Raw genomic sequence first — 15,159 nt, forward strand, 5'->3', positions numbered from 1 at the left:
TTATATATATAATATCTAATAATATATTGATATTAATAAAGGTATATTCATATATATTTGATGTTTCAAATATATTTAACAAGAAAATACAAAGAAATTAGAACAATCAAGTAGCAATTTATATTATTTAATAAATATTAACAAGTTTAGAATTAAAATTATGAATTTAATTGAAAAATAACATCAAATTTTAGGACAATATTTATAAAGTATCAAATATTTGAGGTATATCAATAAGTTTTAACAATTTAGGGGGCCAAAACATAATATTAAAAAGTTTGAATTTTTTTTTAAAAAAATTACTGTTGAACCGGAAAAACCGGGTTTTTCCCGGTCAAACCCGGTTTTTGACCTGCTTTGACCGGGTCTTAAATTTCCGGTTTTTTAATGTGACTCGGACCGACTACCTGGCCGGTTCCCGGTTCGACCGGCGGTCCGGTCCGAGTTTGAAAACAGAGCATAAGAGTGCCCAAGACTGGTCAGCTGGAGCCGAGCTCATCTAAATTTTTCTTTTCTTTTTCACCAAAATAAAAGTTTCGCAACGCTTGATTGGGACCCAAATGGTCAAATGACGTTTCACTTCCCAATCCAATCGAACACGTAGACGACACAGCGCAAAATTCCGCTCAAACACCGCCTATAGTCTTCTTCCACATCACCAGTTTGCCCCGCCTCTGCCTGCCTTCCTGTCGAAGGAAAAGTGGGGGATAAAATTCCAGCTCTCTCTCGCGCTGTCTCTCCCCGTTCCTTTATTCTTTCTCGCACACAAACCCCAATAACACAGAGTAAGAATTCCACCGTAATGCATGAAACAGAGGTTAACGATCTCTCCGACGACGCCGATTACGCCGCATCTATGCAACAAGTAAGTTTTCGTTTTCAACAACTTTCTATTTCATTATTGATTGATCATCATTCTCACGGATTGTCGTTCTTTCCATTGTATTTAACTGTCGATTTTTGGATTTTGAACTAGGTCTAATTGTATTCTTAGGTTATATGCGCAATTTTTTAGAGTTAATTTGGTTGTTTACGTGCGTATGTGAAATTTAGGGTTCGTCAAGCTTTGCTAGGAGTGATAGTGGAAGAAGGAGCTCGTCGGGTGAAACCGACGGTGCTGAGATCGTGTATTTGAAAGATAATGTGACAATTCATCCTACTCAATTTGCGTCCGAGAGGATCCGCGGCCGATTGAAGTTGATTAAGCAAGGGACTGCTCTCTTTATGGTAATACTAGTTTGTCAATTTTGAATTGTGGTCATGTGTCGACAGTAATGGTAATTTATTGCTGCTTAATTGCTTTATTCCTAATTTCATCTACATTATATGTTTTGACATTACCTGCTTGTGTTAAATAGCTTGTATTCGTCATGGGGATAAAATGCATATTTTGGGTGGAGCTGTGAGACTAAGTTGAATTCCATCAAACGGAAATTAGGGAAAAAAGGCGGGGAAGAAGGGCAAAAAGCTAGAAATTTATTGACACCATACAAAATATTATTTTTCATATTTGAAAGCGTTTTGTCAATTTACCTAGTGGAGGCAATCGAACGTCATGTATTGTAATTGAAGTCACTATAATATCTGAACATTAGTTTTAGTCTTTTTGGCGTCTTTTGATGTGGCATTTAATTTAGCGGGGCTACTGAATTGAAATTGGAACAGCATGTTTTGCTAAAATATGAGTATGATGATGCCCCAATCTTAGATTCCAAATGCTAAAGCTTTTGACACTGAGCATGATTTTGAACCTAAGAGATGAAATTAATGTTTCTAATCATATAGAGTTTGTGGATTAAATGTGAAATCATATCAGATGCAGTGTTTTTTGCATCCCATCTCCTATGTATTGTCTACTTTAAGTGGTTGAATCTTTCTATTTTGGTTTTGATGGTGCTTATTACATTTTAGACGTGGATCCCATACAAAGGGCAAAACTCAAACGCAAGGTTGACAGAGAAAGGTACAACTTACTAGTTGGATTATGCATTTTTGCAAGTTCAAATGTATTTCTTGGTAATTAATACAACTTCCCTTCACTAAGCAATAATTAACAATTGGATTTATTGACCTGATGATTCTGCACATGTTTCAATCAACCTAACATTAGGATAAAAGAGGAAGTCTCTGCATGTGCTTGTTATTAAATCTATTATGATCCTGGTATTTTCCAAGGAGTAAATCTTTGATATGCACTGTGAGTACTTAGAAAACTGAACATACCAGTATTCCTGATGACTTAACTGAAATATTGAATAATTGTCAAATTGTATTCAAGTAATGAAGCTTGAGACTCTTTTGCTTGTTTACCTAATTTGAAGAATGAAAACATAATTTACTAAAGCATCTTCTCTGCCATAGAACTAGTATAGTGGCTGTGACATGGAAATGTGCCTCATGATCAAGGATGCTATGTGTGTTTAGTCCTGTTGCAACCTAGATAAGAGTTTTGAGTGCACCTAGTCTTGTAACTGATTTTTGTTTGTCCATGTAAAGTTCTCTCTTGGTTGATATACACTTCTAAACATAAAATGTGCAAGCTACTAGAATGCTTTATGGTCAATAATCCTTTTGAGTGATTTTCTCTGAAGCACGTCAATCATCAATTAGGTATTGAAATAGCTTTAGGAAGTATCATGTGGTTGGTTTCTGATAATTCTGAGATGTTTGTATGGATTGTTAGTTTCTTATAGGTTAGTTATTGAATTTCATGGTTTCCATTGATGAATGCCTTCTGCAGATAAGAATCTTTATACTATAAGAGCAGTACCATTCTCGGACATCAAGTCAATTCGCAGGCACAATCCCACAATTGGGTGGCAGTATATTATTGTAGTTTTGACTTCAGGTACGCTAACAAACTTTGATGTGTCTTTCCTCTGGATCAATACTTCCATCTTATACGCGATTACTTGGGTTTTATTTCCTTCAAAAAGTATGGATTCTTTAAATGACTTGACTAAACAAATTAATGGTTTCATATGTAGCAATAGTTGATAGACGTTGAATATTTGTTCTTCCCTCCCTCTCTATGTTACAGATTGTTCTAACGTGGTTCACAGTTGAACTTTCTTATTGGGTCGTCTTCTCTCTCTTTCTTTTTGAGCAAACTAATGTGGTTAATGTTGCCTGCACAATTGTTGCTTACTGCAATTTCATGTTGTTGATAATCTTATTGTTTTAGTACCTTGTATGTTCTAAATTGGTAAATTGGTATGCTACTTGCTCCAAGCGGGTTCTTATTTTAGTGATTTTTCTACTGGTCTTAGTATCAGCTATGTGCCTGCACTTAAAAGGAATTATTGTGTCGTTTATGTAGTTATTTTGATGGACTTATTATTTTCAGGCCTAGCATTTCCTCCTCTTTACTTCTATAATGGTGGTGTTAGAGAGTTTCTTGCAACAGTTAAGCAACAGTCTTTTCTTGTGAGGTAGGTACTCTTTCTTTATGACTGGTCTGGTAATTTTCTTTTCTTTAAAGCAATCTTCTATTCCCTTGATTATGGTCACTTGCTGCAACTAAGTGGTTCCAAAGTCAATTCACAAAGTGCTCTATAAAGCAGCCATTCTGTTTGATAGATGGGAGTGAAGTTACATTGGCCTTTGGTTCCTTTTTCTTTCTCTTCTATTTCAATCTTTGCTGGCAGAGCAGAAAGAAGTAAAAAAATAATAATAAAAGCTAACTGGTAGTGTTCGCCTTAAATGAGCTCCTTTAAATAATAGCAAAGAACATTATAAAGATACTTGAAGGTTGTAACAGCCTCAGTGATTGAGTTGTTGATGATGTAACCACTTTCTGTTATGGTCTACAGTGACCCCATTCTGATTTTGGAGATTGCAACTGGATTACTTTCAAGTTTTTCTTGGAAAGCTTTTACTGTTTGAACTTGACTAGATTCTTAGAAGATATTTGCTTTTCCAGGTCAGCGGAAGATGCAAATGTGTTTGTTGTGAATGATTTTCAGGATCCCCTTCAGGTGCACTTCATTTCAAGCAACTTCTTTTGCTTGCAAATAGAAAATTCTTGTCTTATTTTTAATTTCTTGAGATGAATTTTATCACTAATAGCCTATTTGAACAATTAATCTTACAATAATACAGTCAACATTCTTTTATTCAGAGAACTTTATCTTCCTTGGAGCTACCCAGGGCTGTTTCTGTGTTAAATAGTCCATCGACTTCTGTCGCGTCTAATGAATCTCCAGCAAGTGGAAATCAAGAGAAGACTGACGGGAGTGCTTTTGATAGCATCTCTAGTGGTGTCCGTCAGAATGGGAGGCAGCGGCAGAAGACTAATGATCCTGCTCGAGATCTTTCAATCCAGGTTCTGGAAAAATTCTCTCTCGTGACCAGATTTGCCCGTGAAACAACATCACAACTATTTCGAGAAGCACATATGGATGGCTATGTTGCTAATGAGAGGAGGAAACAAGATCAATCTTTGGTTGATTACCCTCAAATTCCAGCATCTAATGACTCCCCAAAGGTTCCTGATGAAGTCCCTGTAGTGTCAGACTCTCTGGAGGTGTTCTGTCTACTTTTCCCTATCTGCTTCAGTACTGTTTAAAGAATTCTCAATTTGTTGTCCAAGAATCATTATTGAAGTAAAATACCATAGGCACTATTGGTTTTTGTTCCGGAGTTGATAGAATATAATGATTGGAGGAGGGAGGAAGGTATATAATGGATATATTCTAGTTTCTCTAGCCAAACAAGTTGCTCAATCCTAGATCTTAGAAGCTTCTGTTGAGGAATTTATGTGGTTGTTTGCATGTTGACCAATGATTTTTAAAGACTCAAATGCTCGGTTGCCTAATGTATTTGAAGTTTAAGGTGTATTACGAGTGTGATCCAGAAGTACATTGTTCCGATTAGTGTAGACTTCCACGCCCGGACTGTCTGATGCAGGCCTTTGTCCATTTTAAACAGAAAACTTCACATAGGAATGAAAATCGTGATGAAGAAGCTGCCACAAATGTCGGAGTTTTTGAGCTTGTCAATTGTAAGGAGGTACAACAAGGAGCCCTTGGTTTTATTGAAAGTTCTGTGTGCTTTTTTACCTTGTTGGGTTACCTCCTCCTTATAGTAGGACTTAATTGTTGAGTTTTTTAGATTAAGTTGTGTACACAATCATTCTAGAATGTGCCAAGGGTTTGGGGTACTTTTGCCACATTTTTATCATCTACGGGCTGATGGGATGGAGTTTAATTTCCATTCCCTCCTGAAGTGGATCACTTCTTAGGGTTTTCAGTTACGCATAGAATACTCACAAGTCCTTTGTGTGGAGGTTTCTGAACCAGTTTGGGGTTCCTGAACTGTTTGCATCACAATAGTCTAGCAGTAAAATTTGATATCATCTTGTATCTGTGCAGCTGTAAAGCTGTTAAGTGTTCTACATGAACCTTCACATCCATGTGCTAAAAACATGCAGTTGGAGTATTACAAGTAAGTACTGTTAGGAAAGGGGCAAGTTGGAGGATGAGAAAAATGAAGTTTCTCAATGCCAAATCTTCAGAAGATACTGTTTCCCGTGCCTTACAATCACAAGAAAATTTGGATGGTCCTCATGAATGGATGAAAGGAAGCAGTCGCTGAATTTTAGTCTTGATTATATGGACTAATTTGGCATTTATCAATACCTAAAAGCATTGTTCTTGTTTCTTTGAGTGAACCATCCTTTTTATGAGCTTCAAAGGGCTGGGACCCTCAAAAAGTTTAATTATAGCAGGCATTGCTCATACACATGGCCCTTCATTTTGGAACGCAAAAAGGCTGGAATTTAAAGGAGAGAGATGATGTTGTTTAGCATACAATGACTTTTGAAGGAGTAGGGCTTTCCTAGAGTAAATGGAATGTACTGTTTACAGAGTTCGGATGCCAAATTTAGTATTATGATGGTTAAGATCTATCTAAGATTGTCTTTATGACAGCATTGTTATCATGATTTAAGAGTGATAGGATCTTCCTTTTAAGCTTTATGTTTACTTCCTCTGTTGATAATTTTGTACCTTACATAATGATTTATGAGCGTTGCCTCTATTGATTTACATGTTTTGACATCAATTAGTGGTATTATGAACGTCAATTTGTAATAAGTTTGAATTTCCTTGGACTGTAATTTCTAAATAACAAATTTCTTCTGGCAGTTAGACAAATTGTCACTAGTTTGGGGAAAACCACGTCAGCCTCCTCTGGGACCCGAAGAGGTGAGGTTTTGCTTTATGCTTCCACTAGTTGTTGTTTGCATTATCTTTAGGGCGCTTATGATATAACATGTATTTTCTGAAAACACTTTGAAGTCCTTAGTTTTGCTGGTAATCTAGAAAACCATCACTTGAACGTGCATGCGTAAGAATCTGCCTTCATTGATGAAGAACTTAATGATTTACCTACTTTCATCAACTTCAGTAGGCTTTCTGGCAGATATTATTGGTCATCAGTAATAGATACTGAGAGAGATGTTATGTTCAAGTTATTCATATTCTGTGGCTATTGATTAGTGGATTTCTTGTCTAGTGTTTCTATTGAATTGTGCTTTGATTTCCTCCACTGCACCTTCTCTTTTAATAGTGAACAAAGTCCTTTTGTTCAACTTTTGGCTCATTTCTTACTGATAAGTCCTTTTCTGCATTTAGTTTTGTATATGCAATGCTTGTATGATCTTTCAACATAGATTCCAGCATACAACTTTGTGGATGACCTCCTTGGTTCAGATTTTGGGTTCTTAATTTTTTAAGTATACTTGCAGTGGGCAACTTTTTTGGATTCTGAGGGGCGAGTGATGGATGAAAAAGCATTGAAGAAAAGAATCTTTTATGGTGGAGTGGAGCATAGTTTGCGGAAAGAGGTCCGTATAGAAAACCAGAGCTATCCATTGAATTATCAATTCTCATTTTGTAGATTGATTAGTCAAAACAGGATGGGAAGTTTAACTTTATTTCTCATGATTTCAGCTCTGGCCATGCTTGTTGGAGTACCATGCATATGATTCAACATATGCAGAGAGGGAATATCTTGTGTCGGTTAAGAAGTTGGAGTATGAAACTCTAAAAAACCAATGGCAGGTTTGCAAATCATTTAAACTACTGACGAAGTTGGGGGCCTTGGATCAGAAAATGTTTTGAATACTAAGTGGTTACGTTTTAACGTTAAACTCTTATCTTTTCTGTTCATAACCTATGCTTTTCTGTTCTCTTTGGTTTCTTATTTTACCACTACTTTTTTTTTTTTAACCTACACCTGCTACTGTTCCCGGGAAAAAGATCTGTAATTGTTATTGAGAAGTTCCAGTAAATCAATAAATCCTGATAAAACCTTTAACAGCCTTCTTCATAAGTGGTTTCAGAGTTATAGTTGTTTGGTGAAATTTGATCGACTTAGGTAAATACCTAAATTATGGGACTGTTAAAAAGTTTTGCAACTCAGAAAAGTTTGAATCTTATATTGATTCATTCCTTAGGTTCTGTTCTGGAAGATATACCTCCAACCTTATCTAAAACTTTGATTTAATAAAGCAGCTCGAAATCCACATTGAAAAATTCTCTGTTCCCATGTATTTGGTTGAAGAGAGAAATGGGTCATTAGAGAATACATAGTGAAAGGAAACTGCATACTTGTGCCAGAGAAAGGGTAAACTGAGTAGCGAGTGCTATATTTTCAGGTGATGTGTATTGTTTGTGATGTCAATACATCAGGTATATATTTCGAAACTCTTGTGCTATTGTGATCAAATGTTATTGTGGAGTATTACTAGATAGAAGAACTCCCATACAAATTGATCCGAAACATTGCATCTGTTAGGTTTATGCTTGTATTCAACAGAGTGATAGGGAAGAATTCCATTTCTGTTTACAAGGTGTCCATTTGATTTCTGTTATCTCTTGAAACTTAATACTCACATAATGTTCAAGAATCTGGGCTGGTATGTATCACAGGAAAATCTGATGTTTGCCTGATTTTCCTATGTAGAGCATATCACCTGCGCAGGCAAGAAAATTTACAAAATTTAGGGAGAGGAAAGGCCTCATTGAGAAAGATGTGGTATGCTTGATCTTGTTCTTTTGCTTGTCATAAATTTTTTCAGTCAGTGTTAGTAAGCAACTATCGCATGTTACCTCTAATCATCTCATCCTTTGCTTTAAAGGTGAGGACTGACAGGTCACTTCCATTCTATGATGGCGATGACAATCCAAATGTGAATCTTTTACATGACATTCTGCTCACTTACTCATTCTACAACTTTGATCTTGGGTACTGTCAGGTAGTTTATCTGTTTCTGCTTCAATCAGTTTTGTTGGTGCGACTTATGGTTTAATAGATAGCTCTAGGTCTTCTAATAATAGGTTTCTTCAACTAAACAATCCTTATACCTGATTTATATATTTTTGATATGCTGCTAACTTATTCTACAACTTTGATCGTGACAACAGACAGGTAGATAAACAGTTTTTGCTTCAATTGATTTTGTTGGTGCAACCTCATGGATTGAGATAGCTGGAGGACTTTTAACAATAGCTTTGTGCATTTAATGTGTCTTACACCCAATTTATAGATTATGTAACAACATTGAACAACAAAATTGAACACACAACAGAAATTCTTTTCCTTAGTTTTGCAACTTGAAGATATCCCAAGTGTTTATGCGACGTGTACTGCTGTAGGATAACTTTCTTGCACTCCAAGGATTGCATGGATCTTAAGAACATCTTTTTTTGACACCTTCTTTACCATTTGCTGATCAGTTAGATGAAAAATCTGGATACTGCTAAAGGGTTCGTTGGATTTTAAGATATGAGTTTTGTTCTATATTACCTGAAAAAGAGCATGCATCAAATCGAAAGTAGAAGAAACTACTAATCCTTTTAATATTACAGTATCTTAAAATAATCTACCAAATTCTATTGGGATTGAAATTTAGTGGGATTTCTAATCGTTCAGCATGTGGGATTGCAAAATCCCCCCGGAATAATGTCATTTAAAATTCTTGTGCTTGTCCATTAGTACTTAACCTTTCTTTCAAGGACTTTTGAAAGAAATCCTGTCTCAACAGGAATACTTGTATTTGGAAAGCTAAGATTTCAATTTGTGATTCTAAAATTCTATTGACTTATTATTGGGGTAAAAATAACAGACTGTAAATTTTATAATGCCACTGCAATCGATTCATCTCTAAATTCTCACACAGATTGCTTACATTCTTCACAAATTGTGATCAGAGATTGGTGTTTCATAATGAAAATTTTATTCTCCATTTCAGTAGTGTAATCTTTAGCATTATTATTAGATCAGGAGTTTTCTTGGGTTTAGTATGTTTAGTTTGAAGAGAGTAGTGGTCTTATAAGAAATGGCAGCAAGTTAGTCTACTTGTTTATGTCATTACTTATGTTTTTTTACTCTCTTGATCTTATAGGGTATGAGTGATCTTCTTTCTCCAATATTATTTGTAATGAAAGATGAATCAGAATCATTCTGGTGCTTTGTTTCGCTAATGGATCGCCTTGGACCGAATTTCAATCGTGACCAAAATGGGATGCATTCTCAACTTTTTGCTTTGTCAAAGGTACTCCCACACTATCTCTGTGTTTTGTTCATGCACGCCAATTGATGAATTTTGTAATTTAGTAGTAGTCACTGTGCTTCAGCAAACCAGAAGAGTGGTTTTGAGTGCTTTTTGTTTCCCATTCAGTTTGCTGATAGAGGATCAGTTGTAATTCAAATTGCTAGATGCTTGAAAGATGTGTGCTGCTTGATGGATTATCTGTCAAAAATAGCAACTGAGTTTAGCAAATGGAACTTGAAGCATGTAATGTGTACAGCTTAGTGAGTATGTTGTTGCTCTGCTACGTGTCTTTGAGGAAAATAAATTGTGGGAAAACAGTTGTCTATAGTGAACTTAAAATTATGACCATACATTCGATAACGGCAGAATGTTTGTCATGCGCTTCTTAACACTATAAATGATTCTAGTAATGGAGCCAGTAATTTTCTTGGCTTTAATGATGCATTCATATATTAACACAACAAAAAAGCGTTGTCTCAAAGTTATTGAGGACACTTCAAAACCTTGTATGAACACTATTCAGATGGAAGTTGTTTTGCACTAGAATGCTGTATTTATTTTTTGACCATTTTTCTGGGGTGACCATGAATTGGAAATCTTAAGCTGAAAATAATCATGTTTTTAGAATTCCTTTTTAGGGGAGCCAGGTATTACCATCTCAAGACTGATTAGTTATTTGCTTTAAGAATATTGTTTTTTCGTTAAAATGAAAATCAATTATAGGTTGATATTCTGGGTGTAGCTTAACTTAATCCTGTTGCTTTGTTGCTAATGAGGATTTTGTCAAGACATTTAATGAAGTCTCTTTCAAGATATTGATGAATATTTGTATTATGTCATGGCAGTTGGTGGAGATATTGGACAGCCCATTGCACAATTATTTCAACCAGAATGATTGCTTGAATTATTTCTTCTGTTTCCGTTGGATACTTATACAATTCAAAAGGCAAGTTAGACTTTTTTTGTTAATTTGTACATGCGCTAATTTTTCTTCATCTACTGTTCTCTGCTATCTAAATTTGGTTCCTTTGTAATTTAATTTGCTATTATGACAGTTGACAGTGTCTGGTCCTATGTACCTATAGGGCATCCCTTTATTTCCTATATTTCATATTTGAGTAAATTATGTAGCAGTTACCTTTAAACACAATGAGGATTCTTAAATTATGTAGCAGCTACCTTTAAACACAATGAGGATTCTTTACTCCCTTTTTGAGTTCAAAATATCAACTGGGTTCCGAAAATCTAGGGGATGAAGATGGTAAATTTTCAACAACTGATTGAATTAGGAAGGCAAACACTAGTGGCCTATTATACGTGTCGTGTCATGCACAATTGATGCATTGCTTGCAGAGCTTCAACTATAGTTACAAACTTTGGGGATTTGGCATTAAATTCTCCTTTGCATCTTTTAACAGTACTGGATATATGTGATTATCTGCTCACTCACTTATCGGGAATACATGGGTAGATGTTTTAAGGGCCACGTATTCATGAAACAACAGCTTGAATAGATTTGAAATGCTTGATGAAGACTAAAATGGGAAGTTAATTGTCTGACTCACTTATCTTTGCATGAGGTAGTTGTTGGTTGGTGTTTCTTCCTGCTTGAAACTTCCATTACTGGTTCTGTTTTATGTTTGAGGTAGGGAGTTTTTGCTCAAGTCAGTTGATGGAGGTGCTGCCTGCAAATGGCTAAATATTGTACAACCAGAACAATTATGTGCATAGTTGTATTATGCTTGCATTGTAGTGTACTTAAACTTGGCATGAGAACGAAAATTGATTGAATTAGCTGGAAGTGAAGCTATAATCTTATGTCCATTCAAAGCGCTTTGTATCTCTCGACTGCTTTCTTAATAATGGGTTTGGAATTAATCTGTTTTTAAAAGGCTTGGAATTTGTGATGTGACAAAAATATAAGATAGGAGGAAGTCTTCATGCTTTACTTTTGCATAATTGTGAAATTTAGATTCTGCTGTCCCATTTAAGGGATTACTTTTCTTCCTTCTTGTGGTGGAGCTGTTTGTTAAATATGTATTATGTGTAAATTTAATGTCTCTGTATTGGTAGACAATGGGTAACACGGAAACAGCTGCCAGTAGGGGATATATAACTTGATAGACCTATCACCTTTTGAAGTTTTAATCTGTTATATCATTTGTTCTTTAGATTATGGATAACCTGATGATTTTGCCTATGAACATTGTAGATCTTGAGTTTTATGTATGTTGTGGCTGATAACTTGTGTCTGCTGCAGAGAACTTGAATATGAGAAAACAATGCGCTTATGGGAAGTATTGTGGACTCACTATCTGAGCGAGCATTTGCACCTTTATGTTTGTGTTGCAATCCTGAAAAGATACCGCAGCAAGATAATGGGAGAGCAGATGGATTTTGATACACTACTCAAATTCATTAACGAGCTGAGTGGTCACATTGACCTTGATGCTATCCTCAGGGATGCGGAGGCTTTATGTCTCTGTGCTGGGGAAAATGGGGCAGCTTGCATTCCCCCTGGAACTCCACCTTCCTTGCCTGTTGAGGAGGCGTCTATGTACGCTCAACAGGATGATGATATATTGTAAATATGCTTTCTTTTGTATCTTACTTCATTACTTGCAGTGGAGACAAAAATTTTATATGTTAAATAACGTGTTAAATACAGTGTATATATTGATAACTCAAGCGAAAAAAAAAAAGAAATTAATCTCCTTTATCTGCTATTACTGTAAGGGTAAATTTTTTATACACTGACAGTGTATACATTAGCGGATCTAGATGCATGTCACATATACAAAATTTGATGTTTAAATTCAAATTCAGATGGTGTAACATTCATCCAATTTTGTCAATACACTGTCAATGGCAGGCTTTTTGTCCTTTGTAAGTAGCGGGCTTTTTGTTTGATGCTTTGGCGGGGGTGGAACAGTAGATGTACAAGAACCATCTGTTGACGGATGCCATACTGATTAGATTAATTGACTCCTTATTAGAAATTGGATAGACCAACTCTTATACTATTTTGTGAGCAAGTAGATGGAATCAGATAGCATATAAAAAAAAATATGATTAATTTACTAGCACATTTGTTAAATGAAGAGCCAACACGAAGAGAATTTGCAATGACTTTTCAACCAATCTTCTGTTAAAAACGTGTTACCGAAATTAAGGAATAATTGGAAAGATGTCGTCATATGCTTGCCAAAAGAGTAAAACACAGAGACGAGAGATAAAAATGTTTTCAGCTTCTCACAGTTCCAGAATCCGTATAAACTTTATAGCTTCTGGTTTTACATTTGCACCTCCTATTTCTATTTGTAGGAAAAGAAATAAGAGGAGGAAACCTTATATTTCAGCTTTGAATGGACCAACAGTCAGCCATATTTTGCTAATGTGGAATCCATCTCCTTGAACGAAGGAGCGGGCAAACGACCGAGCTTAGCTCAGTGACTATCACCAAAGCCTTAAGGCTTGGTGAGGTGGAAGGTCAAAATTCTAATCCAGTCTTTCACCATTTGCCACCAAATGTGACAGGCTACCTGCACTCTGCCCTTCGGACGAGCGCATAGTGCACCCGTCTGAGTCGGTGCACATCTAGCAAAAAAAAAAACAAAACAAGGAACAAGGGAACGGGCCCATCAAAATAGCCAGCTTACAAGTTCAAGTTCAAGAGCATAAAGCTTCGGCTCATGACTTTTGGGGGGGGTGGGGGAAGGACTATTATGCTAGTACAAGTTTTTATTGTGATATGGCAACGGGCAACAATGCCAAGTGTTGATGAATCATAATCCTGATGCCATTAAATGAACTTACTGGGCCTTCCCACTCCATCGGGAACGGGTCAAAAATGTTTTTCAGTTGCCAGATCAGATGACATGCTGCAAACTAGTAGGAGTATTTCTTTCGCCAGTAAAGCAACTAGATTGACACTGGAGCAGGTTACAGATCGTACAATCGAAGTATATTTAATGAACTGCAGAGGCTTGGGGGTGACCAGAAGGGCCAGTGGTGGACAAATTTGCCAGTCTGACTCCCAGTTTTGAGCCCTGCCCGTCTCCTCTGGATCCTCAACTCCATAAGCCTTCCAAACTTTAAATGTCCAATAGGTTCACAGATTCATGTCTGACACCCAAGTTCCTTGTTTGGAATGCTGCTGTTTCTTTAGAAGTGTAAGCAGGACTTGTCTGGGCTTGATTTGGATTTAGTGAAACACGAGTACTTGACCCAGTAGTCATGTCAATTAAAAGCTTTGCTGCCAAATTCAACTGTCAATGTTTTATGTCCGACGCACACACCAGACGGTAGTGTAAACTCAGGCGAAGCACTTTGTACTTCTCTGTTAATAGGATGTAATGATCATTCATCCCTGTTGTTATTCTTCGATTGCAATCTTACAAGTGTCTAACCATATATTTTCATAAATTCAACCAGAAGGAAAGAAAGAACACGTCATATCGGATCAACATCAAACAGACGAACAGCAAACGATAAACTGCATTGAAATCTCCTGAGGTTTTGTTAACATCCTTCTGTTTTTAAAATCATTTTAAATTTTCTTCAGCTCTTTGTGCAGAACTAAGGCTGTCCGATGGAAAATGATTTTTCTCTACGCTATCTCTCCTGTTAAGTCTATGCCAAATGATGGGGTATTTTACGGGAAAAGCCCATGTAATTTCCTTTTTTATTTTAAGCCCATGTAATTTCAAACAATTCAAAAAGAGATCCCTAGAGGCTAGAGGTGACAAATCTGATAAAGGAGCAGTAGAGTGTAATTTACCACAAAAAGAACAAAAACAGACAGAAAAATCCAATCTAAGTTCCGGCTCGCATTCCCGTCCTACTGTGGATGCTGCTTTATTTGGACACCATTTGACCACAAAAAGCTAAACAAGCAGATTATTATCGCACAAAAGGAATGTCTATGTAGATTAAGTTTTTTTTTTTTTTTCGTTTTTTTCTATTTGTCATTAAGCCGAATTATTTGAGTATTACAAGCAAATCCTCCAAATTAATCCGAAAGAAATCGAATGAGCCAAACAGTTCTTGACATATGGTCTCTCCGTTGCCAATGAATGAATATCAACATTCAATAGTCAACGCAGCCAGTTGGCTCATAGAAATTAGAATCCAGCAAGCCGCCAACCATTCTATTTCTATGCCAAGACAACCAAATAAACTGCCATTCAGTTATGCAGACGCTGATTAAACAAACCCAGTTCATATCTGCTTTATATCTGTATAGACACACACGCACACACAATTTTGAAATATGCGAACAAGTCCTCAGGCCAGGGAACTTAATAATTATTTTCTGTGTCTCGTATCTTCTTGTTGACTAATTTGAAATCAGGCATGGTGGAAATGTTGGACAGTTGAAAACAGAGGGATGGTCACATTTTGTTTCCAGCAAAAGGGTTGTCTTCATATCAGAATCGTATGGCTAGCTGTACATGTCCATTAGTTTTTGACAAAGACGAATATATTTGTACTTTTTCATTTTCTCACACTCACTTTAAAATATTTTAGCTCTTCGAAAAAAGATGGGACAAATAGGCAATAGTGGCATGCATGAACAAGCACGCACTTACAATACTAGG

General features: G+C 36.3%; 1 protein-coding gene across 2 annotated transcripts; it reads left to right on the forward strand.

Moving 5' to 3' along the window:
• Nucleotides 1-652: 652 nt before the first annotated feature.
• LOC113695971 (uncharacterized) lies at nt 653-12,285 on the forward strand. 2 transcript variants are annotated; one of them, XM_027215225.2, is made up of 16 exons: nt 653-865; nt 1,054-1,227; nt 1,912-1,963; nt 2,741-2,848; nt 3,347-3,431; nt 3,923-3,977; nt 4,121-4,525; nt 4,930-5,010; nt 6,147-6,206; nt 6,749-6,847; nt 6,954-7,064; nt 7,969-8,040; nt 8,144-8,260; nt 9,410-9,559; nt 10,405-10,505; nt 11,820-12,285. In XM_027215225.2, the coding sequence occupies exons 1-16, from the start codon at nt 803-805 to the stop codon at nt 12,145-12,147; spliced, it is 2,061 nt and encodes a 686-aa protein (XP_027071026.1). In that variant the 5' UTR covers nt 653-802; the 3' UTR covers nt 12,148-12,285. The 2 variants fall into 2 exon arrangements, with proteins under 2 accessions (XP_027071026.1, XP_027071027.1); XM_027215226.2 differs by lacking the exon at nt 4,930-5,010 and having other exon boundaries at nt 663-865.
• The last annotated feature ends 2,874 nt before the right edge of the window (nt 12,286-15,159 follow it).

The sequence above is a fragment of the Coffea arabica genome, chromosome 6e (genome assembly GCF_036785885.1).
Source record: "Coffea arabica cultivar ET-39 chromosome 6e, Coffea Arabica ET-39 HiFi, whole genome shotgun sequence".
Classification (NCBI taxonomy): Eukaryota; Viridiplantae; Streptophyta; class Magnoliopsida; order Gentianales; family Rubiaceae; genus Coffea; species Coffea arabica.

Excerpts from the sequence above, each read along its gene's own strand:
- LOC113695971 (XM_027215225.2), top strand. The coding sequence starts at position 803 with ATGCATGAAACAGAGGTTAACGATCTCTCCGACGACGCCGATTACGCC. Across the intron at positions 2,849-3,346 it reads TATTGTAGTTTTGACTTCAG|GCCTAGCATTTCCTCCTCTT; the intron begins GTACGCTAACAA and ends TATTATTTTCAG. Across the intron at positions 7,065-7,968 it reads CTCTAAAAAACCAATGGCAG|AGCATATCACCTGCGCAGGC; the intron begins GTTTGCAAATCA and ends TTTCCTATGTAG.